The sequence below is a fragment of the Carassius auratus genome, chromosome 38 (genome assembly GCF_003368295.1).
Source record: "Carassius auratus strain Wakin chromosome 38, ASM336829v1, whole genome shotgun sequence".
In the NCBI taxonomy this organism is placed as follows: Eukaryota; Metazoa; Chordata; class Actinopteri; order Cypriniformes; family Cyprinidae; genus Carassius; species Carassius auratus.
The window spans coordinates 10,706,394-10,730,083 of record NC_039280.1 but is presented as its reverse complement, the minus strand read 5'-3'; the positions used below and the strand labels follow the sequence as shown (position 1 = coordinate 10,730,083).

Genomic DNA, 23,690 nt, shown 5'->3' with positions numbered 1-23,690 from the left:
ATACTGAATGGTATACTGTATATTTTTTTCCAGTGTCAATCAAGCACTTTTTGTAGGCATTTTCTAAATGCATTATCAAAAACTATACAGCTAAGGTAAGCCATATATCTATAAAACAGGCTGATTACACTTATTAAATTGTTACTATATTTTTAACAATTACAAGTGTGTATGTTATTCGACTTGCCACAATATAGAACTAGAATTTCAAGCTAGCTCAAGCACATTATTCAAAATTAAAGTTCATCTACCTTAAACTTAAAATGCGTAGTATAAGCAAAAGAAAAGGTTTAATATTTTTTTAGCTAGCATACCTGTTGCCAAGAACCGCAGTGTAATCATGAAAGCCATTGTGAATAGCCTGCTGCTGGAGCTAGGTTTAGTCCGGCCAGCAGGGGGTGCTCATTCCCTGACTTGTATGGGTGCAAAATTCTAAGTAGAACGAAACGGACTTCAGATTCAGAATTCATGTTCTGCATTTAACCCATCCAAAGTGCACACACACACACACACACACACACACACACACAGCAGTGGGCAGCCATTTATGCTGCTTGCTCAAGGGTACCTCATTCATGGTTTTGCCAGCCCGAGACTCAAACCCACAACCTTAGGGTTAGGAGTAAAACTTTCTAATCATTAGGCCACAACTTCCCCAAAACGCAACTGTTGCACGCAGTAGGCAGAGTCTGGTTCTTCACTAAACCTAAGCAGGCCAGAGTATGGTCGGTACACTGGTGGGAGACCTTTTGTGAAAATGTAGCTTGCTGCATGATCATTCCCTGAAAAAATGACCCAGCATGCTATTAGCATTTCCTCTTAAGTTATTTACAATGGTGTACAATGATCCATTTGTAGATAAAACAGTCCAGGTAATTTTTACAAATAGGGTACAAAAACAGGTAGTCCATTACCTTTAATGACGATAATAATAATATAAATATAAAATCAAACTGCAATATACATATTTATATATTATATATAGACAGTGCTGCATGATTCTGGATAAACTGAGAAAAAGCAAAATAACATGTAATTCACTAGAGGCTGTGACAACATATTAATTGCTTCATTTTATTCAAAACTGTTTGCTTAATTTGAATGAATTATTGTGAAAAAATAAACAAATTATTTGATGTCCTGATATGACGGTCAAAAGGTTAACAGTCACAGATGAATCATTGTCATTTAGAAATAAGATTGTGTTAGAAGTGTGAGTGTTTGAATCAAGATTGCAAACTTTTATCAATTAATCATGCAGCTCTAGTAGACAGTACCATTAAATTGATCATGTTAGATATGACAAGTTCTGATTTGCACTGATTTTTTTTTTAATTGAGCCAGACACTACCCTGAACTCTACAAGGCTGTTGCAGTAAGGTGAACAATGAAAAAAACATCAATCCAGATATCAGCTGTAGTATTTCATTGGTTCAGTAGACTTCCTAAAATAACATCAGACTATGTAATCATGCTGAAAAACAGAAGAGGGTAAATACAAATTATTGTTTTTCAACAACCGGTTCAGTGGACTGTAGGTCAAGTGCTGCAGCCTTGCATTCTTCTTTTAGGTCATGGGAACCTAAGGGTGACCGAAATTATCTCTTTTTCAGTTTTTTTTTTTTTATTCTGGTTTTTATCTTGTGGAACAAACTGCATTTTTCAATTCTTAAGCATTGGGGATCCATTAAAAACATTATTATACTTTTATTGTCACATCTAAAAAGGGGTGTTACAGGACTCTTTCTGACACTCAGTTTTAATTTTCTAAGAAAACTGATGTTTTACAGCAAGATAGAGGTCCAAAAATGAAGAGACAAGCTCAAAACATCAGCTGTAGAGCCACATTGTTCTCTTGATCCTTTAAAATTATATTGAAGTCCATGTTGCAGAGTTTAGGGTTCACTTTTTCTTTCTTTTCCCTTTATTTGCTGAATTGGAGTCACCTCCATTCTGCTCTCGGACCCATTCTTTCTGAAGCTGCTGTAACAGTTCTTTTGTCAGTAGTCCGTCCTGCACCAACCTTGAGCTCAGTGAAGAGTCCGTCACACTGGGCTCTTTTCTTTGATTCTTTGACCCTCGCCCCCTCCTCAGTGACGATGTGTCTAAAACAGGAAGTCTTACAGAGGTAGCTGTTTCTGGAGAGGCGGACTGATCCTCGGTGGCACGGATCAGCCGTGTGATGTTACGCACGCCCACCTGGATGATTCCGTCCAGTTCCTTCTGAATATCACGGACCAGATTAGCATCTGGGAACATATCCATGAAGCGATAGCTGCGAGAGGGAAGCAGTCCAAGTGGTAAACCATTGGAAATGGGTTTCTTGTTAATTATTGCTCTCTGGTTGAATGCTACAATTTAAATAAATGGTTACAGATGGTTTGGGTTCAATCTTTAGGGTTAAAAAAAATACCTGAGCCAAAGGTAAAGATCTAGCACATCATGGACAGCCTCCAGATGAACAAGGTCCTTGATGTTTTTGGGAGGGGCCAGGGGCCAATTCACATGTCGACACACCCAGTTGAATGTCAGAGGCTCATCTCTGCTGAACTGTCTGGCAAACTACAGAGGACAGATGTTTACAGTATTACTTAACTAGATCAACGTTAATTTAAAATATACTATTATACAATTACTACTATACCAGAGCTCGCAAAATTGCTAGCCCTACCTCCCGTGGCTACTGTGTTTTCCAATCGGGCTACCAAAATGTATCACCGCCCTGCCCAACCGGCTATTTCGAATAGTGATATAAGATTGTGAACTTGATTCGGGTTGTTCACTCGCTTGTAGGGGTGAAATGGATCGTAGTTGATGCGTTGCACTTGTTTCGAAGTCTTGCTGATTTAAATATTTGTGTTTTTAAAACATTTGTGCACATTCACAGCTAGCGCGCTGATTTCTGCGTGCACAGAGAGACGCATTTCAGACAATGCCCGTACACAGACTTGATTCCTCTTTTGTATATCCTTGCTTCTGAATGAACACATACATACACAAAATGATCTCAAAATAAAATAATAATAATAATAGTCTTGTAAACACAGTCGGTAAAAAAAACAACAAAAAAAAACAGTCGGTTATGTCTTAAGTGAACATACAGTGCAAAAAAAAAAAAAAAAAAATCGCAAAATTAAAATGAAACTGAAAATATAAAAATAAAAACTAAATTTAAAATAAACGGATATAGTATACAAATACAAAAAACTAAAATAACACTGCTAATATATTACTATTATTGTCATCATTGTTACTATACTGTATTGTTCATTTCAATTACACTTAACATAAATTTATACTTAATATATACAAATATTGTTCATTGTTATTTCATATTACTGCTTTATATTATGTTAACATATAGAACCTTATTGTAAAGTTTTACCAACTTATTAAATCATCTTAATTTTTATGAACTTTAACCAAGAAAATTATATTTAAAGTAGACACTAAAAATTGCTTTTTGTACTAAAATTTCTGTTTCTACTCTGGAACAAACAGGGTTCCTGCACCATTTGTCCAATGAATATTTATGAATTGTCCAGTTGTTGTTTTTTTGATTTCCATAATAGAACTTTATTCTTTTCCATGTTGTTTCTGGGCCTAGAAATTTTTCTGGAAATCCTGCAGTGATGACATCTGCACAATTTTCACACCTTATTTCCACTGCATTAGAAGTAATTTCTTAACTAAAACAAATCAAATGACAAAATTGTCTATTAATCCTCTGTAATCCATTTTTTGCTGTGAACTATTCAGGTTTTGAGCTCACAAGTAGTAACGCTCACCTTGAGAAAGGATGTGCAAACGAAGGCCTGTTTCTTGTTAATAGGAGCCGTGCAGAACACGTAGCGTGAACGCAGATTCAGAGGGATGTGCTGAATCATATCCGCTAAGAATTTAAAGTCATCAATGTTGCAGACAAAGTAAAGTCCATCCACTTGCGCAAGACTCACAAATATATCCTGTGCAGAGGAATAGAAAGGACAGGGAGCATTTCAAATGAGCATGATTAAAAGTCAGTGAAATAATTCTGAGATGATGTTGAATATTTAGACCTACAATGAGGTTTGAGAGAGTCGCTTGGGGAAGATGGTAGGCAAACATCTCTATCTGCTCTGCTGTGGGGTGTAATCCTGCAGTCTGAGACCAGGAGTAGATGAGAAATCAACAAATAATAAAACCTTTTTCCAAACAACATATCTACTTTTATTATTCCTACCTCAATAGGGTCAACAGGCTTTCCCAAGATCTCCTTTAAAACAGTTAAGTCGTCCCTTTGCATAGTAGTGACCTCCCCCTCTTTAAACACAGAGCTGAAGCGTCCTGCTCGGCCAGCGATCTGCAGCGCCTGTGAGGTCGAAATAGTGTCCAGCTCCCTCTCCCCCTTCTCATTCACACTGGGTTTCACCAGAGAGTTAAAGATGATTCTCCTAATACTCCTAAAGGAAGCAAAGTGTATTCTTGAATACATCAAATCACTGTTGTGCAAATATGATGTTATTAGTGCAGTTACACAAAAGGCTGAATGTAATGCAAAAGAAATGTAAAATATTTTATAATTGGCAAAGTAGTCAAAAGTATAGATTCAATTCATTGTTTCTCGGACAGGAGGCTGGGTGCCACAAGGGGACGACCTAAGGGCAGCAACTTAGTATTTAAAATTAAGAAATAATTATTAACATATTACAATAACTATACAGTCACTTGTCTGCTATAACATTAAAATCTAAATTAAAATGCTAAAAAAAAAAAAAAATCATATTTTGTTTGTATTTTCTCAATTGAAAACCTTGAAACTTCTGGAATCACAAAATGAACTGTTAATTTAATATATTAATACTACAGTTTTTTTCTTTTCTTTTGTTATATTAACAGTATAAAGTACTATATCTCCACCAGTATGGAAGGCCTATGGATCAAAAAGTTTGAGAACCACTGATTTAATTCTCAGGGTCAAAAAAAGTTACTTACAGATTCAGCCCCATTCCAATTGCATCTGTGGCAACGAGGATTTTGCAAGGGTCATCTGGATCATTAAACTTTTTTGCTTGAGCCAACTTGGTGCCTGTTGATCAGTCAAAACGTAAGATAAAATTTAAAAGCAAAATATTGTGATGTAATGACAGGGTCGACAATGTGATATTAATACATTAATTAAATAAACTAGAACCAGATCATAAATATACCATGTGGATGATTTCTCTTATGACACATCTGAACAAACCGACTCAAGGACTCTCACCAGGAGGCAGGCTGCCATAAATGACGGCGCACTCCAGGCCACGGACTTCTATCTGTCGGCTGATTGAGTAGATGTCATTTTTGTTGAAGCACACGATACAGTCGCCGGGCTTCAGGTTATCTAACGATTCCACTGCATGGTTCGAGACTGAAAAGGGGGTCAGCCTCTTATAATTATGTACCTTAAAGATAAAAACACATTTATGTCAAAGCACACTAATGGCCTCAGCATCTCATATCATCAAGCAAAAAACAAAATATTTGATAATCAAAACAATATACATATAGTAGGCATCAAAATAATAAAAAAAGGCAAAGGCAAAAAAAAATATTAATGACAAGTCAACCATTTTTATTAAGAACTGCTGAGACTCACCTCGACCTCTTCACCAGTGGTGTACATGAGTTCAGTGACAAAGTCAACTGCTGCAGCTTCTCCACACACATGGATCTCCTCAGCACACAACCCTACTCAGAAACAGGAAATTAATAAAGTAGAAATTAGAAAGGAATCTACATGTTATTAATAACAAGAAATTAATTGTTAAGATCCGTGAGTACAGTCCAAACAAGAAAATAAGTGATTAATAAGCTAATAAGTGATTAAATGCTTTCATTAATTAATATTGATATAAAGGTTTAGACGAAAGGCACTAAACTTTTTCTTAGTCAATTACACAAATTTGCTTAGTGACTAAGAAATGTTTTTCTTTCTTTTTTTTAGTTCCTAAAGCTGTTTTTTTTTCCTTGTTGAAAAAAATAAGAAATAATTACATTTAAATCCCCAAAAGATTCATCTTCTCCCAAATATTTGAACCCTACTGTATGTGTAAATAAACACTGTTCCAACCCACCAAGAAGAGCTCTCGTCCAAGCCCATCCTCTGGCAGGATCTTTGATCATTTGAATCTCATCAATGACAGCCACTTCATCTAAACAAAACATTAATCATTTGTTTAAGTTATATGGTATACTTCCATAAGCTCAAAAGGTAGCTTTACAGTCAATATACAATTAAAGAACATAAGTTAAAAAAAAAAAAAAAATATATATATATATATATATATATATATATATATATATATATATATATATATATCTGTTCTTTTTAATTATGCATTTTCATTACATTGCTTAAGATTACTATCAGTATTCAAAATAAACTCAGGTATTGAATTCTGGTTCAAACGATCTTGTTCTCTATACTCACATGGAGTTGTGACACTGCACATCTCTATGGTAGAGGCAATGTGGCCAGACGTTCTTCCTTCTGGATCAACAAATATTCTCTCTTCTCCTGTGACCAGATCACATGGCACTCCCTAATAGGAAACCATACATAGCGGCTCTAACGTTCACAACTAATGTGTAATTACATTAAAAAACAAAATAACCTAGTTTGAGGAATGAAACTCACTGCGTCATTACTCTTCTCATAGATTTCATGGGCCAGCAGCTTCAGCGGTCCACAGTAAACTCCAGACTTGGCTGCAAGGAATCTCTGGATTGCATGATAGGTCTTACCACTGTTGGTGGGTCCTGCATGAAAAACAATCTTTCTTTGAATAGCCCTGGCCTCTGGATACCTGTAACACACATTTATCATGTTAAGAAGATTCTATTGGTAAAAAAATATATATGTAAAAGTGTAATGAGTAATTCACAGTATTGTGGAAGAAATCTTTAGAAAGTGCAGATGAGAAATCTGTGGATGAAACTCTCAGTACCAGTTTGCTGGGACCCGTAGGTCACTGATCTTGCGTAAATCATCAATACAGTCCAACATAGGAAAAATCTGTTTGGCATGTCTCATAAAGTAAGGGAAAATGTCATCTATGTGACCTGGAATGAAAGAAAGGATTAAATGATAGATTTAGGGGTTTCTAATGGATATTGACAATTTATTCTAACTGACATAAATACTCACCAGCTCCACAACAGATGTCATTAAGAATAATATGCAAGTCAGCATTTAGTGAGTTCATTTCCAGCACATATTTCCTAAAACTGACAAAAGCTTGATGAAAGAGACGAGCTGTTGAAGAACAAATATACAACAATCAGAAAAATGCATTGTAACAAACAAAATACAGTAGCATTCCTTACATCTTATCTATGTGCACAGTTTTTAGATGGGCGTGTTGTTGTAATAACATAATATGATGGGTGTAGTTGGCAAATACAATGTTAATTATGTAAGATCATGTAGTCCATGATTCTTACCATCAAGCCCCTGGTCAGCAGCCAGTTTTTGCATCTCTTTTCTTTTGTAGAATCTATTCAGTACCTTCAGTAGTTCACCTGTTAAAACGCATAAACAAACAACGATCAAACGTATTTCTGATTAATAGTTAACAGAATCGAGTATTATAATATTATCTGTATGATCACATCTAGTTTGGTTTCATATATGTTGAATGAGGTATATTTAAATACATTCACATGCAAATAATATGATCAGAACTTAAAGTGAATCATCTATAATCGATCATATACTAATAACATAACACTAATAAACACGGTCTGTACTTTTATCCAGCGGTTGCGTCAACTCCTCGCCGACTGCGCCGCTCGAGACTTCATCACTTCTGACGGTGAGCGGTACAAACAGTGATGTGTCCAGGGGTTTCGATGAACTGTATGAAGATGAATGTCTACATGATAGATTTTCAAATGTCCTTCTTGTTGGATGCAGTGTAGTGTTGTTCGCTACAGCAGCTGTGCTAGCACAGACCCGGTATCGGATGTGAGACCGCGACAATAAGTAAACACAGCGATGTACCGACATTTTTAGCCTCCTGTTAAACGAGTGCAATTTATATTATAAACTTCATGTTAATAAACGGTTTAGTTACAGCAACAGTACCAGCTACTATGATGACAAGGAGGTCAAGCTCCTCTCAGTGACAACGTGCAGAAGGACCCGAGTCTTTTGGTGCCCGAAGTAATGCCTGTGTTTTTTTTTTGTGTGTGTGTGTTTTAATAAGATTTAGGGAACAAGGCCCGTATTCACAAAAAACATTTTAGTTTACCACTAAGAGCTCCTAAATATAGGTAAAATCTTTAGCTAATAGTTTTCTCTTAAAACCTGGCCTCAAAACCTTTCTCTAAAAACTTTCTAAGCTAAGAGAAAGGGCGGGGTTGACCGTGTTGCTTTGGATGATGTCAGCGAGCTTATTAACTATGCACACAGTGATTGGCTGATAGGGGAGTCGGGGGGGTCTCTGTCAGAGATTTATTGATAGAAATGTTGCCGCATTCAAATAAAGAGTTTTAAATTCTGGTTAATTGTCACTAATTAAACAAGTTTATGTTCAGCTTACATGTTTGCTTCTTGTAAACACTTACTGAATATGCATATAAACAACCTTTTAATTAACAGAGTAGAATAATCATTGCTGGACACAAAACTGGACACAAGCTCAACTGATACTTCTTGCCCAACTGGTTAATGAAAACAAGGACATAATCAAAGGAGGATTTAGAGTTGGGATAACCTCAAAAACCAAAGGCTAAACCTTTTTAAAAGGTCATTATCATCAAATGTTTCTAAAGGCCTACAATCCAGAGGCAGATTTTAGAAAGATCCTAACAGCCATTTTAGGATAGTTTGTGGCTTGGTTTTAGTGACTTAAGAGTCCTCTTAACTACTCCTAACCTTTCACAGATTTAGGAGCTAGTTTCAGAGCTAAAACGCTTTGTGAAATACTCTAAGAGCATAAATTTAGGAGTCCTAAATTTAGGATTCACATGCCCTTTTTTTTGTAAGATTTTCTACTAAATCGGTGAGCTATGAGCTACTTTTAGTCTTAGATGTTTTGTGAATATGGTCCCTGGGCCCGTATGTAAAACTTCTCAGATATGCTCTTAAGAATAGTCTTAAGCTTTAACTTAAGTGTCAACAAATTCTTAATAAAAAGTAGGACTTTTCTAAGAGTATGAGACTTTAATAAAGAAGATAAAAGCCACTTTCAGCAAAGTCTAAGACTGAGGTGACACTTAAGTGTTGTGAACTAAGGACCACATGATGTCAACACCAAATGGCTGACCTCGACCTCTGAATTAGCCAATAGAGAGCCTGCTCATGTGAAGTCACAACAGTACAACACCAGTCATTTAATGTAACTACAATAAAATAATTTAACTAAGATACTGAAATATTTTAATATATATTCATTTATTTAAAAAATGCTTTGCATTGTGTAAAATTTTCACAAATGTTTACTGATGCTTTGAAATTGTTTTCTGTTGGCATGTCTCCTCGTTTACATTTGGAGCACTGATGAGAACATGAACTCTATCAAAATGGCTCCAACAACTTCAGGAAAGCCCACAATCATCATAAAAGTGGCTTGTTTTTACAGCATGGTTTGACAGTTAGTTGGAATGTCAAAGAACTGCCATATAGTATTGGCCAAAAGTGATGCCAGCCTAGGAAAAAATAAAAAAAATAAAATAAAGATGTTTTTCAAAAGGGCAAAAATCTAAAAAAAAAAAAACGTATCTAGATTCAAAGACTTTCCCACTGATCTATATTTCGCCATTATGATGTAATATAGCAAAATTTAGCAGCTGTTTTAGTTGCTAAAATGCAGTTGGCAGCACTGGTCAGAGTTTTTTTCCTCATATTTTGATTTTCTAATTGGTTAGTGTCACAATAGTGAAGGCCCTGTTTACGGTGTCATCACCAGTGCATTGCTGCATTTTTTCCAGCCCAAAAATGTAATTAATACTTTTATTTCTGCAGCTAGAGCTTTGATTTGTAGAGTGAAAGAAGTTATTAAATTTCTTACTTTATCAGTTACAGAAAGAATTGGCTTTCTTGACAATAAGTTTGAATTGTTTGTTATTAACTCCATATCAGCATATAACTCTAGTACCCCATATCTTCGTAGTGTTTGTCTCCTCCTCTTTGCTGCCATCTTGTTAATCCTAACTAGGTTAGAAGGCCTCTCCAGCTCTCTTAAATATTGTATGATCTGAGACCTTGTCTTAACACTTGGGAACTTTCATGAATCACTCTTATTCTTGAGTCTATATAAGAGTAAAATTAATTACATTTTAGAATTTTGATAAACTTAGGACTAAAATTTCAGCTTTATACAAACGACTATAAACAGCCCCTGGATTGTTGATTTCAACGCAAGTGAAAACTCGTGTATTAAAAAAAAGAAATAAATGACAACAGTGACACAAAAACTGGAAACTTGTAATCTTTTAATATTTTATTTTTATGGACAGACAGGTTTCCAACTCACCTCGATCAATAAATTTATATGGCTTTCAGTCAAAAAAAAAAGAAAAAAAAAAACTCTTTGGATGCAGACCCGTGTGAAATGGTTTGACTTACTAATTGAAAAGAACAGACTTATTTACTTACAAATCAAATATCACTAAGGTTTGAAAGATTTGATCCAATACCATTATCTAGTTGAAATGTTTAACAGTAAATATATTCACTAAAAATATATTCACTAAAAATATATTCACCATCACTTTGTTATGAATATGACGCACATGCCAATGATGCATGTACAGAATTTTCCGCAAAATCCGTTCCGACAGGTCATGTATAAATCACAATAGATAGATGTCTGAGAGATGGATTTTTATCACCTCTCAATAATCACATTGATATTTAAAAACAAAGAAAAAACAGTGTAGCTATATGTATAAACTTGCATTTTTATTTGACAGCAGATAAAACTATGGCTGGATATGTACAAATTTTCAAGATGTACAAATGACTTAGTTCTCCAAACACTCTTATGTATTTTCAATTGGGGCATTCAATGATTTCACAGATGAGTAATGTAGAGTGAGTTTTTAAATAAATAAAAAATTAGAGAATACATTCGTTTTAGAGTGAAATCAAAAACGGCTTCAAAATGAAAAGGTCCAAATAAACATTTAATCTACAAACCACTTAAAATATGTAAGAGCACACGATGCAACAATGAAAAAATGTTGACATCCCTTTTTGATAGGAAACCTTATGAAGGATGACATTGCAAAGGATACAACAACATTCCAGCATTTCTCTGTGGTGTCTAATTTAGACAGTATGAAATGCAGCAGAGATTCTATTTAGCAATCAATAGCAACGAATCTTCTCAGAATTTCACAAAACTCTCTTTGACTACAAAGCCAGTGTGTTATTTAAAACTGGGCTGACAAGTTGAATACATATGCCCCATTTTAATTACACAAACTGCCCTGGTTTTATAAAGTTTCTAGTCCAAAACCTCTTTAAATATTTTATATATAGAGCAGACATATTCTTTTTTTATTTTTTAAAGACAGAATTAACTTAACAGAGTATTTGAAAAACAAACAAACAACAACAACAACAAGAGAAGATGGCTAAATAAGTTAAACAGAAATGTTTTCCAGCGTTTAAGTGAATTGCATATACAGTGTGGCAGGGTGCCATTACATTTCTTGACCTTTTTTAAACTGAGCCCATTGTCTTTATTAACTGGTACTATGAACTCAGATTCACCAGCTAGTATGCCTGAGGAAGCTCTTTAAAACATGTTTAGGTCTATGTGTTTCTGCTCTATGATGTGGTACAGACAGGATACCAGTGAGTGCACTTAAAAAAAAAAAAATGGTTCTACTAGGCAGGTGTGCAACCTTGAAGATGTGCTGTATTACTTAAATTATTGTTTCCAGTGCTTTCTAAAAAGTGTCCTCGTATATTAACAGATTACTTGCTGTAGACGACAGGGAGGACAGAGCCAAATCAGGCACAGTTCGTCACCCTGAGCTGTGAGGGGTGACAATGTGAACAGCAGAAGATGGAAGATGTTCTCCTCTCCTGCGACGGCTCACTGAGAGGTACATGTGTCCCTGGCTGCTTGCTCTCCAGACCCTGTTCACATTTCCGGCTGCTCAGCAGGAAGACTCGGCCGAGGCTCAGGTGACTCGTAGCGCTGATGGAAGTTACGTTTCCGCAGTTTCTCGGGTGCCTTCCTCCACAAAACTATTTCCTACAAAAAATACGAATCATTCTGTTCACATTGCTGGACCAACAGACACTGAAAGTGTACAATTTTTATATGATAATTACACATCCAAAATAATTTCTATACTGCTGTACCTGCTGTTTGAAGTATCTCCTATCTTCTTCATCCACAAGCACCAAGTTCAGAAAGTACCTCACAGAGAATTTCTTGTTTACATCTCTCATTGTGGGTGTAAGGTCATAACCACCCAGGAATAGGCGAATAGGAATGGATTCACCTAGAAATACATTTTTAGCCCAATAGGGAGAAAAAGTCAGTAATGAAATTGGCAGTTAAGTTTATTCTACTTCACTGACCCTGCATTGAACTGAATGTGATGATTCATTCAAGAAAGGTTTAACGAATGGTTTACACAGAAATTTGTTCCGTTCATGATTCATGAACGAGGCCCATTATTTGTGTTCTGGCACTGGTACTCTGTGTCTTCTGTACACATCTTATCTACATTTATATCATTTAAAAAACGAAACAGAAAATGTTGTGGAGCGGCTGCTCACCTTTCACTGGTGCTCCATCCATAATCTCATATTTGGCCACAGTCTCGGTCTCAGTAGTTGTGCTCGGCCCTAGATAGGCATGTCACATGGTGCACTTCATAAATCTCACATTGTTCAGCACTAAATAAGAAACTAATGAATTTGAAGTGCTTGAGGATACAAGGTCACATGTTTTCTGAAAAACTAAGTTTATCCAAATAAATTACAAACATACTATTGTTCAAAAGTTTGGGGACAATTTTTTTAATCTTTTTTTTTATTATTAAATTTTAATATTATATGTTTTATTGTGTTATTAAAGATTTATATTTAAAATATTTGGTGCCGTTTTGAACTTTCTATTCAAAGAATCCTGAAAAAAAGGCACCCTTATTTCCACAAAAATATTAAGCAGCACAACTGTTTTCAACATTGATACAAATACAAAATGGTTATTAAACACTAAATCAGTTTTAAATCATTATCATTAATAATAATTCCTTATATTTATATAGCACTTTTCTAAGCACTCAAAGCGCTTTACATTGTCAGGGGGATCTCCTCATCCACCACCAGTGTGCAGCATCCACCTGGATGATGTCATTTCAGACTTTTTTCTGATGGATAGTGTCATGCTGGCCACTGAAAATTCAAAGGAATAAATTACATTTTGAAATATATTAAAACTGAAATACTATTTTTATAAAATGTAATACTTCATTGCTTTTATAGCATCGTGTTACTGTATTTAATGCAGCCTTGGTGAGCAATTTTTTTTCAGAAACATTTTACCAACCCCAAACTTTTGAACAGTGGTGTATATGAAGAAATTTGTTTAAAATAAATAAAAAGCAAAATAATGTGGACTACAATAAATATTCTTTAATAAGAACTGTAAACAGTCTTTCTTAAATCATATGCACAAATACGTGTATAAAACTTAACAGAAAATTTGATCATACCAATTCCTGTCAATTCTTTCTTGATCAACTGAAGTTCCATGTGCTGGATTTTAATCCGTATAAGTAAGAAGTAGATTTTACCCACAATCACATCTTTGAGGTGATACCTGATAGGCATGGAGACCTCTGTTAGCTCAAAAACAATTAGTCTAATAAGTTCAAACCAATCAATCCACACATACTCAGAATTTCTCAACCGCTCACTTCATGTAACTAAGATTAAATCAACAGTCAAGTTCTAAGTGCACTTACTTGGACTTATTGTATTCAAACTCTATATGTAGGCAGTCTTCAATGCCCACTTCCATCTTGATAGAGTTGTTGACATCAGGGTAGGTGGCCAGCTGATGCACAATGAGGTCATACTCCTTTACCAAATCAGACAGCCTCCTCACAACTGTAACTTTAAGGAAATACCTGCAGAGACGTGAAAAGCACATGTCCTTGTCTGACTTATGAAAAAAGATAAACCGTTTACATTAAAGCCAGGACAAATTTTAAATGCCAACTGTGTGATAAAGCAGCAGTCGAAAGACAGATACTATCATTTTTCTCATTAATGCTCAGCCAGGATGATAACAAAAAAAAAGAAAAACATTTGCAAAGTCTTCACTAACCTCAATCGCACATTCGCTCCAACGTAAGACTCGTATGGCTTCTCGACCTGCATGAACTCAAAGTCATAGCTGCGGTTCTGTGTCAGCTCTCCGGGCAGAGCGAGCTCCTTCACAAGGTTTACAAACTCATGAGTATTGCTTTTATCACTGAAGAGCTCTGCAGAAAGGGAAACACACACACACACACTTATGCAACAGCTAGACAGAAAGAAAAAACATTGCATGCAGCAATCTTGAGACAGCTGAGACAATCAGAATCACTAATGACAACTTTAATTTCCAGTTTCAAGTAATTGCAAGCAACAAATTGAATTTAATGTGAAATTTTGTAGAAAAACAGAAACAAGAGTTTTCCAATAACCTTTGTTTTGTTTACAACTTAGAAAAATCAATTTCTGCAGTGTGGGAAACATAAGACCTTAATAATGAATTCAACTGGGGCACCATAACAGATGGCTCCCTCAGAAATGTGTAGAGCAGTCAAGCTCCCTTTCCATGTGACAACCACATGCTCTCCTAAGCTCTCGGCACATGAGAACATGCTTTACTGCATGAATGCACTGAAGAAAGAGAGTGAATGTGTTGAGTTAACTCACCGATCTGTCCTACAAACTCGATGCGAATTCCCTGATGTTCAAGCCTTTTGCCTGTCTGTTTCACATTGATATTTACCTTGGGGTGACATAAGATAGCGTGTGAGCTGTCTTTGAAATTAAGAGATGACTCACACAGGAGATGTCTACTCGCTCACCTTTCCTGAAACTGATTCTCCATCATAAAACAAATAATGCTTCTCCAATTTCCCTTCTTCAGTCTTCAGCTCGGCTGTTTTTCTGCTTTCAGCATCGTTCAGAGTGACATCGATTTCCCACACTGGACCAAACAGACCTCCAAGGAAACTCTGAAAGAATATATTTTTTTAAATATATATTATTAATGTTGTGATAAAAATGGAAGTAGCAACAAATCTTTTCCTCCATGTTGTCAAAACAAAACTGATTGGATAAGTCTGACATTTACCCAGAAGATCGAGTTGTGACAGTAAAAACATATGTATGTATAATTTGATCTATAACATGCACTTAAAAAAAAAGACAAGGTGAATTTTCATTTCATGTCAACTTCATTACACAAACTTTTGTATTTGGATCAAATATGAGACATCCTATTTTGGTTTCCGCACTGAATTTAATTTACAAAAGTGATTTTACAAACCTATAATGGATAACAAATACAAGTAGAGAGTCTACTTTAACATTTTAGATAACTTTTGTGAAAATAAATTGTCAAAATATGTGAGAAATAATGTTCAATTGTCATTCAGTGTAACAGACTTATTTAACAATAAAGAAACATTAATTCTGATCTGTGCTTATTAAAATATGTAAAAGAAAAAGTGAGCATACTACATTTTACTATATTTTAAATGATGAAAAACTTAGTTTGAAGGAGTTTTGGTAGCTGTACTGTGATCCTTAAATTACATCAATTCTTTTAATGTCATCTAATGTTTCTTTTCGTCTTTGTCCCACTTCACATACCTAGTTTAGATTCAGTGTGAGAATATTGAAAATTGAATTTTTCCCAAATCATGGTCTTAAACTTTTGACATATCCCAATTTTTAGTAGCAGGCATTTTTACGTCACTTGTGCAGCAGTAGTATAAAAACAGTCTAGTAAAAAAACAACAACAACAAAAAAAAATGTAAGAGTTCATAATTCTGAACACCTTGACATAACTATTAGGGGGTGACTAATTTGTGCTCCTACATCACAACTGGGTGAAGACTTCAGACTTCACACCTACTGCGGCATTCCAATCTGGTTTACACATCAATTAACATGTTGGTATTAGCTTAACTATTCAATCTTTCAAATATAATCACAACATAAACAACCCTGTCAGTACAAGGAAATACTTACAGAGTGCGAAAACGTTTAAGTATCAAGTGCATTGCATTGCTCGATATCCCTACGGAGAGAGGAAGCGCTGTAGAAACATTTACCAGACTGTGTAAAACCGTTTATTTACAAATAGCTTCATTTTAGAGTAAAACAACACGACCTAGTTTGGATTCAACCTTCAGCTTTACAGCTGTTTTGAAAAGTCCTGGAGGACATGCGTGGATGTAAGTTTTTAAACAAACTCAGAATGTACAAATGGACTATTAAAGCTAATTTGTAAGGCCACTAGAGTGGGTTTACTGTGTTTTATCTGATTGGTAATGAGCTGCCTCCCCACCCAGTCCTTCACGACCTCCATGGCCTGACGTTACTTCGGACTGGATTGATACACTGCAGACATGTTTGACAGGACTGGTGGCTTTTATCCCACAGGGAATAAGGCAAGCGGTGTATTAAGTTCAAGAATTTCTACCATTAATTGCGGTCTGAATTAACGCTCACCATTTCAGCTGTGTAGCTTTGGCTTGAACACAGTTCTCCTCAGCACAGCCTCCGCCTGATCCCTGCTCCTCTCGATCCTCTGAGCTGAACGGACGGACTGGGACCGACAGGAACACGGCGCGTGAGCGCTGAAACGTCACTCACACCACTCAACTTCAAAATAAAAGTTTTTTTTAACAGCTTAAAAGCACATTTTGTGTAAACAATTATTATCATTATTAATATTATTATTATTACGTTTCACATAATTCCTTAAATATATTTAGTTTACATATTCTTCATGTTGTAACATAAAAATGCTAGAATCTCATGCTAGTCTTTTTAAAAGAAAAGAAAAAATGAATATTATTATTATTAGTGTTCTTGTAGCTCAAGTGGTAGAGCATTGTGCTATGAAGGTTGGGGGGGTTCGATTGCCCGGGATCACATGATAGGTAAAAATTGATAGCCTGAATGCACTGTAAGTCGCTTGCATAAATGTAATTTATTAATACTTTCAGGCAACTATTGTACTCGTCTGGTTTGATTATTTCAATAACTGAATTATTACATTAAGTACAATTTCTGATGGTCAGAACAGTTTTATGGCAATTTTGTATGCCACATTTGTATATGTGCCTTAATTACAATTGATCCAATTCAAGTGAATTTCATTCAATGTTTTTTGTTCTTTATAAATGTTTAATGTTTACATTTTACTGAAAAGCCTTTAGTAGACTGTTGAGTGGAACTGTGGTAAATTTACCCGATATATTGTGACAACTTGCCCCACTATTGGTCAAAAATAAACCTGCTCTGAGAAACCTGCATGTTTTTATGTTGCAAAGTAATATTTAAAAGCATGGTTTTCTTTTCTTTCTTTTTTGGTATATAAATTAAAATGTGTAAAAAAAAAAAAAATTAAGTCACATTTAGGCCTAATTAATCTTAAACACTTATCCAAGCTTCTTCAGAATTATATTAGCAAAAAATACAACAACAACAACAACAAAAAAAAAAAACGTTTCTTGACCTTCCCTTGAAGCTGTGTAATAATTTTTACACAACAGATGAAACACTGCACAACACAAACTTCTTCTAATGTCAGGCGATCTATTCAAATTAAGTGATGGTCAGAGTTAAACAAAAGGCCAGCCACTAATGGAGCTGCAGATCTATTTGGCCGGAGTACAAGAAACTGGAGATACTGAACAGTTTTGATCTTAGAGTGGCTGCCACTTCTGATAAGTCACATATGGCGTTTGCTAGCTATATGAAATGGCCCTATATGAAATCAAGCTTTCAATCCAGATGAAAATCTAACTTTGCTTCTGGAAAATTACAAGTATTGAATCCAAAGCGAGGGAAAATATTTTATTGTGTTGGTGTAATGGAAACTAGGTGTTAATGGTTTCTAAAAGCAGTTTGTCCTCTTAACCACATGGCATCCTTTTGAATTCGCACATTTGCACCTTTTGAAAACAATTTTATAATGTTGCTTTACATGTAGATTGATTCTAGACTTTATGTCTGTACTCAAAACGCTGAGAAACGGGTCATGAGATGAGAGTCCGGAAACGCACAAGTCAGCCAAAGTGTGATAATACACTTCTGGTTAAACAGGAAGCCTGAACGGCTGACCTCATCTCACATTTAGAACATTATTTCAAAACAGTTCATTCCTCCTCTTTCTGGTGTAAAGTGCTTAAAACAAGAGACAAATGCTTTATAGTTCAACAGTTGTTGTTTTTTTTGAAAGTTCAGAATATATTACAAATAAAAAAAAAATGGCAAAAAAATATTTGTACAAAATATACTTCTTGCTATCCAAACACTTTATTTAAGATGCCCCTGCTGAATTTAGAATTTAAATTATTGTTTTAATACAGTTCATAGCTGCGGACATTAAGAGTAAATAAAATAATAATAATAATAAAGGTTTCAAAGTTGAAGAGCAAACAAAAATAGATCCTTACAAATGCAAACTGGAATACAATAGACTTTTGCAGAGCATGTCACAGTTTAAGAATAAATCAATTATATCTGTGACCAAAAAAGCAGCATCCTGTAAGGTTCACATTGTAGAAATAATAATAATAAAAAAAGCACATGAAATCTAATGTAGCCCTTTTTATGCAATAATGTTTTCCTCTTTCAAATCCTCTTTAGAAAGCAAATCTAGTTTCTGAGGTATTACATATTCAGAGTAATCAATGTCTCCACTGGACTCAGTTGACCCTTCTTCTTCATTCTTGTTGACTTCTTCCTTGAGACTTCTTGCGTCTCTCGTCAACTTCTGATCCATGCCGATAAAAGGAGGGAAGGCGTCGGAGTTACCTGAACCCTCTCCTGACTGCTCCTCCATCTCAGGAGTGGCTTCCTCTTTGCTAACTGGGAATCTGTTGGAAACAAAAGCACAAAGTCGTTCAAGAGTGCTCCAACATCCTCTCAGCTCCTGTATTTTTGATGAGCACATAAGGAGCCCATTTCTTAACCTCACTGACCTCACTGCTCTAGACTTAAAAAAAAACTAAAAAATGGAAAATCTAAATAAAAAATGCATATTCCTCGTGACAAGCGCAATATTTTAGAGTAGCTACTTTAATATAGGGAAGACATTGGGAAATGTAACACTTAACCACAACAGTGAGTAAATATTAAAGGAACAGTTCACACAAACACACACACACACACACACAATTTATTCACCCTGAAGTTGTTCCCAACCTGTATGACTTTCTTTTTAAAGTTATTTGGAAGATGCCAAACAGTTGCTGGTAGCCATTGATTTCCACAGTATGGGAAAAAAATGACTGTTGAAGTCACTGAGGACCAGAAACGGTTTACCAACATTCTACAAAGTATCTTCTTTTCTGTTCAAAATCAACCAATCAATAATCATGAAGATCATGAACATTTTGAGGAGATACAGCGGTGACGTCAATGTGACTGATGTGTGGAAGGAAGTGATTCAGCATGAGAAATGCTGAGTAGAAAAAAGGCACAATCTGAACATAAATTTGAAGTAATAAAAAATAAATAAACGTTGATGTTACATTGATACCAATAAGACCACATATTGTTTGATTGACAGAAATTATAAAATATATGAGTGCTATTTCTAGCGCCTTGTCTAGTTATATAATACACAACAATTATAGTTGTAAAAATGAGCACTACAATTGTATATTTGACATTATAAAACCTTGCAGAAAACATCTCTAAAGCCTTACGAATATTTATATTTCCAAGAAAAGACCTAGTCTATACTACTTTGAGCAGAAATGATCTGCATCACCAGGGAAACGATAACATAGATTTAAATCATGTGGTAAGGCCTCACAATCAATATATCACAACATAAGAGTGACTTGGGAAATGCCCCTGACGTTCAACAACTTCAGCATATTTTGTTGAAAAATATTATTTTTTTAACCTCAATCTTCTATATGATACTTCAGGAAGCAGTCAGTTCTTCCTGTAGTTCGAAAACAAAGTCTCTCACAACACTTTATGTTTTACAGACTCCTTTGATTACTTGCTGGTTGGTACTTTAACACTGATAGCATCTCTGATGGTGAAAACTTTTTACGCAAAAACAACTTTGTCTTTATCTTTATCTATTTATTTCCTTTTCTAGCTAACTTATTTGAGCAATGCCTAAAACTTTGTATTACGAGCACTTCCTGTGTCTGTTTGCCTCTTTTAAGAGACTCGCTTGATGTATTCACCATTTTTAAGTCTGCAAAATGACTAAATGTAAATGTGATGAGTTTTTTTGAAATCCCTTTACAGTTATGTAAAAAAATCCAGCTTCCTCTTGTAAATATTGAAATTATTAAAACAATATCGATGGATGATAAAACTCCTGAGGTCCCATCCTTAATCATGTTTATTTGTTGATTTATACACACACACACACACACACACTACACAATATATATTTAATTTTTATATAGTGGTGATATGATTTTTGTTGTGTTATTAAAACTGAATCTAAATCTAATCAAATTATACTATTTATTTTTAGTAGTGACATATAATAAACACGTCAATGATATTACTGAACAGATTCTAGTTTTAAAATGAACACAACATACCATAATACTAATTCTCAATAAAACAGGATGAATAGACAGGCAACTTACATGTGTTTTGCAGCAGAAGGTGAAAGTTGAGAGCGTTGCCCTGATAGGGGCACCAAGGGGCTCATTTCTTGTACACAGTTTGAGTACTTATCATCTGGGTTGCATTTCACCCTGCCTTTGGCTGGGACTCCTGTGTTCAGAATGACAGAGAGGTTTGTCAGACATTACCACCATCCTCAAACTCCTCAGGAATGCTTTTTAATAAATTAATTGGTCAGATTACTTAAATAGGCCATCTTCTTTGTTTTTATGATGTATTTAATTATTATTATTATTAGGCCTATTTGAAAGCACAAATTGTATTTATTAAATAGATTTCATGTTTTCTTTTTTATTTATTAATGTAGGCTAGCTAGGCTTATATTTTATGTGTTATTTATGTATTGTTTGTTTGTATTATATTTTAGTAAATAGTATGTATTATATATATTTGAATGAACATTTTCTCATGTCATGACATTTAAAACCATATACTGCACTACTATCCAGCCGCAACACCGCTACTGAATTTACTGCGCGAAGAGATCAGTGTAGTCTGATTCCTAAACTAACGACTCTAAGGAGTCGGTTCTTTTTAGTGAATCAAACCCGTGCTTCACGTTGCAGTGTAATCCGAAATCCGAACGAATAATTCTAATGAGCCGGTTCTTTGTAGTGAATCAAAACCACATATATCTTCTGTTGAAATACATTTTTTAAAGCATCAACAGGCTTATGTCCAATAAGATCCAATTAATACATATTTCCTCCTTAAAAGGAGGCTATTAAAAGATTAGTAGATAAAACCATTAAAGAACCGACATCGAAGAACAGGTAGCCTAAATTCACAATGATTATACCATTTATATGAAAAAAAAACATAATTAAGTTACTAATTAATGGCACTATTAATATAGTGAATTAATTTAAGTAAATTAGCCTAATCTTTTATTCTCTCTCTCTTTCTTTTAAATCGACAAATTAAAAGCGCAAAAATAACGTCATGTAAAATGCCAAGCTTAATTGTGTATGTAACAGTACTGGATTTTTTTTCTCCAATATAATAGTGGATGATTTGACAGTCAACTACTGGTGTTGGAAGTTGGGCTACTTAAATCTATTTTGTTTTATTAAAATATATTACAAAATAATTAATTTTGGTCTTTACTTGAAGACACGCATTTAGAAACTTTCCGTAACAGACTATTAAGTATAACATCTATGTTTAACAACTGATCTTAAAATGCGAAAATAATAAACTTACCCAGTCCACTGTCCCCAAAAAGGCATATTATCGCCAGTGCCAAAGTTATTCTGTGGTAAAATTTCATTCTGTTGTCTCGAAAGAATTCGAAAAGAAATGACTTCAGATGGATGTCAGACAAGAACTTTTCAGGTTCAATACTATGAAGACCCTGCCTCTGCGTGCGTCACTGTTTCCTGAAAGCAGCCTACAGCAGCTCGGTTTGGCAAGGTTTCTCAACAAAGAATCCTATAAACACCGAGTATTAGCCTACTAATACACAAACCGACTCCAAACGTCGTTTTAAAAATACACAACATGAACGGCAAAACAAGTCAGATTAAAACTAAACAAAAATATACCAATAAAAGTGGTATACTGGAAAACTGAAAGCTAGACATTTTAGAGTGCGTGACAATAAAGGCTAGTGCTCTACTACACAATAAAATTAATTTGAAAATGTTAGCTATTTATAAGTGATATCAGTTCATCATTTATAAAAGGGGTGCCCAAACTCGGTCCTGTAGGGCCGTTGTCCTGAAGAGTTTAGCTCCAACTTGCCTCAACACACCTGACTGGAAGTTTCTAGTGTGCCTAGTAAGAGCTTGTTTAGCTGGTTCAGGTGTGTTAATTAGGGTTGGAGCTAATCTCTAAAGGACACCGGCCCTCCAGGACTGAGTTTGGACATCCCTGATTTATAAGGTCCATGTTTATTGTTTAATCTGTACTCCATTATAAATCATTACTGTGTCAGGTGCAGACTTGAGCAACACATGCTATAAATAAATTCTGCTGTAACATCCTGAAAGCCATTGCCCCATATCAGGTACACTATCTTTTCACATTAATTTCATTTTGTCGTTGTAACTTGTGATGAGATGTTGAGCAATATTAACCCTCAGCCTATGATTAATGATGTCAAATTTCTGCAGAATCACCCATAAATTTACAACTTCTGTGGGAACGTGTTAATGTCACTCCCACTAGATTATATGAAATAACATGGATTTGAAATTCAACATACAAATAACAGACAACACTGGCACTTTTAACAAAAACAAAAAGTGTCTGCATGTGGAGGTATGTTTTATTATGAATTAATTTAATAGTGATGTTTACTACTCAATGTGTATTACTTGTGTATTACTATCCATGTTGATGAATGACTGCCAAGAAATGCTATATACATAACAAAAATTATGTTTTTCTTTTGACGTACGATGGATATTTAGTATGTTGCTATAAACATGAACATATGAATACATTTTTTTAAATGTAAAACAGTAAAATATAGTGGAGCAGTGTTGCGCACAGTCGGCTATATGAAAGTGTCGACACAGTTGATACAAAGCTGTCATAATTTGCAGGAAGTGGGTTTGCGCACACAGGAAATGACAAGGTTTCTCCTTTTATTTGCATATAGCATGGCAAGACAGAGAGGAGTTTTCCATTACATGCATATAAGCAAAAGTAAAGTGTGGGAAATTCTGTCTTTCCGATTATTATTATTCAGTTTTACAACTACTGTTTGCTGGGGAGTTTATGTTTCTGTTAACTCTGGTAATTTGGCCGCACGGTAGCAACCGGACTTATCACTTTTTGGACAAT

At 35.0% G+C, this 23,690-nt stretch overlaps 3 protein-coding genes across 3 annotated transcripts; all 3 read right to left on the bottom strand.

Moving 5' to 3' along the window:
• Positions 1-1,084: 1,084 nt before the first annotated feature.
• Positions 1,085-8,317, bottom strand: LOC113057030 (ATP-dependent RNA helicase SUPV3L1, mitochondrial-like). The gene is made up of 15 exons (XM_026224034.1): positions 7,774-8,317; positions 7,468-7,545; positions 7,172-7,279; positions 6,972-7,086; positions 6,662-6,830; positions 6,455-6,566; positions 6,099-6,176; positions 5,621-5,712; positions 5,246-5,426; positions 4,975-5,068; positions 4,223-4,442; positions 4,063-4,143; positions 3,789-3,965; positions 2,414-2,562; positions 1,085-2,275 (listed from the first exon to the last, which is right to left on the bottom strand). Exons 1-15 carry the CDS (start codon positions 8,030-8,032, stop codon positions 1,903-1,905), a joined length of 2,286 nt encoding a protein of 761 aa, XP_026079819.1. The 5' UTR covers positions 8,033-8,317; the 3' UTR covers positions 1,085-1,902.
• A 2,592-nt stretch (positions 8,318-10,909) lies between these two features.
• Positions 10,910-16,884, bottom strand: LOC113057032 (vacuolar protein sorting-associated protein 26A-like). Its single transcript, XM_026224035.1, has 9 exons — positions 16,734-16,884; positions 15,079-15,228; positions 14,924-14,999; positions 14,328-14,484; positions 13,963-14,127; positions 13,711-13,817; positions 12,770-12,838; positions 12,347-12,489; positions 10,910-12,236 (listed from the first exon to the last, which is right to left on the bottom strand). The coding sequence occupies exons 1-9, from the start codon at positions 16,734-16,736 to the stop codon at positions 12,123-12,125; spliced, it is 984 nt and encodes a 327-aa protein (XP_026079820.1). The 5' UTR covers positions 16,737-16,884; the 3' UTR covers positions 10,910-12,122.
• A 1,183-nt stretch (positions 16,885-18,067) lies between these two features.
• LOC113057029 (serglycin-like) lies at positions 18,068-22,258 on the bottom strand. The gene is made up of 3 exons (XM_026224033.1): positions 22,104-22,258; positions 20,861-20,990; positions 18,068-19,111 (listed from the first exon to the last, which is right to left on the bottom strand). The coding sequence occupies exons 1-3, from the start codon at positions 22,168-22,170 to the stop codon at positions 18,844-18,846; spliced, it is 465 nt and encodes a 154-aa protein (XP_026079818.1). The 5' UTR covers positions 22,171-22,258; the 3' UTR covers positions 18,068-18,843.
• Positions 22,259-23,690: the final 1,432 nt, after the last annotated feature.

What these genes read in the sequence shown, in the direction of transcription:
- LOC113057030 (XM_026224034.1), bottom strand. Translation starts at nt 8,032, where the DNA reads ATGTCGGTACATCGCTGTGTTTACTTATTGTCGCGGTCTCACATCCGA. An exon ending in CTACGGGTCCCAGCAAACTG is followed by an intron (nt 6,831 to 6,971) that starts GTACTGAGAGTT and finishes TGTGTGTTACAG; the next exon opens with GTATCCAGAGGCCAGGGCTA. An exon ending in GATCTTTACCTTTGGCTCAG is followed by an intron (nt 2,276 to 2,413) that starts GTATTTTTTTTA and finishes TCCCTCTCGCAG; the next exon opens with CTATCGCTTCATGGATATGT.
- LOC113057032 (XM_026224035.1), bottom strand. An exon ending in CGAGTTTGTAGGACAGATCG is followed by an intron (nt 14,485 to 14,923) that starts GTGAGTTAACTC and finishes CCCTTTCTGCAG; the next exon opens with AGCTCTTCAGTGATAAAAGC. An exon ending in GAAAGAATTGACAGGAATTG is followed by an intron (nt 12,839 to 13,710) that starts GTATGATCAAAT and finishes ATGCCTATCTAG; the next exon opens with GGCCGAGCACAACTACTGAG.
- LOC113057029 (XM_026224033.1), bottom strand. Translation starts at nt 22,170, where the DNA reads ATGAAATTTTACCACAGAATAACTTTGGCACTGGCGATAATATGCCTT. An exon ending in TTTTGGGGACAGTGGACTGG is followed by an intron (nt 20,991 to 22,103) that starts GTAAGTTTATTA and finishes TTCTGAACACAG; the next exon opens with GAGTCCCAGCCAAAGGCAGG. An exon ending in CCTTCTGCTGCAAAACACAT is followed by an intron (nt 19,112 to 20,860) that starts GTAAGTTGCCTG and finishes TGTTTCCAACAG; the next exon opens with ATTCCCAGTTAGCAAAGAGG.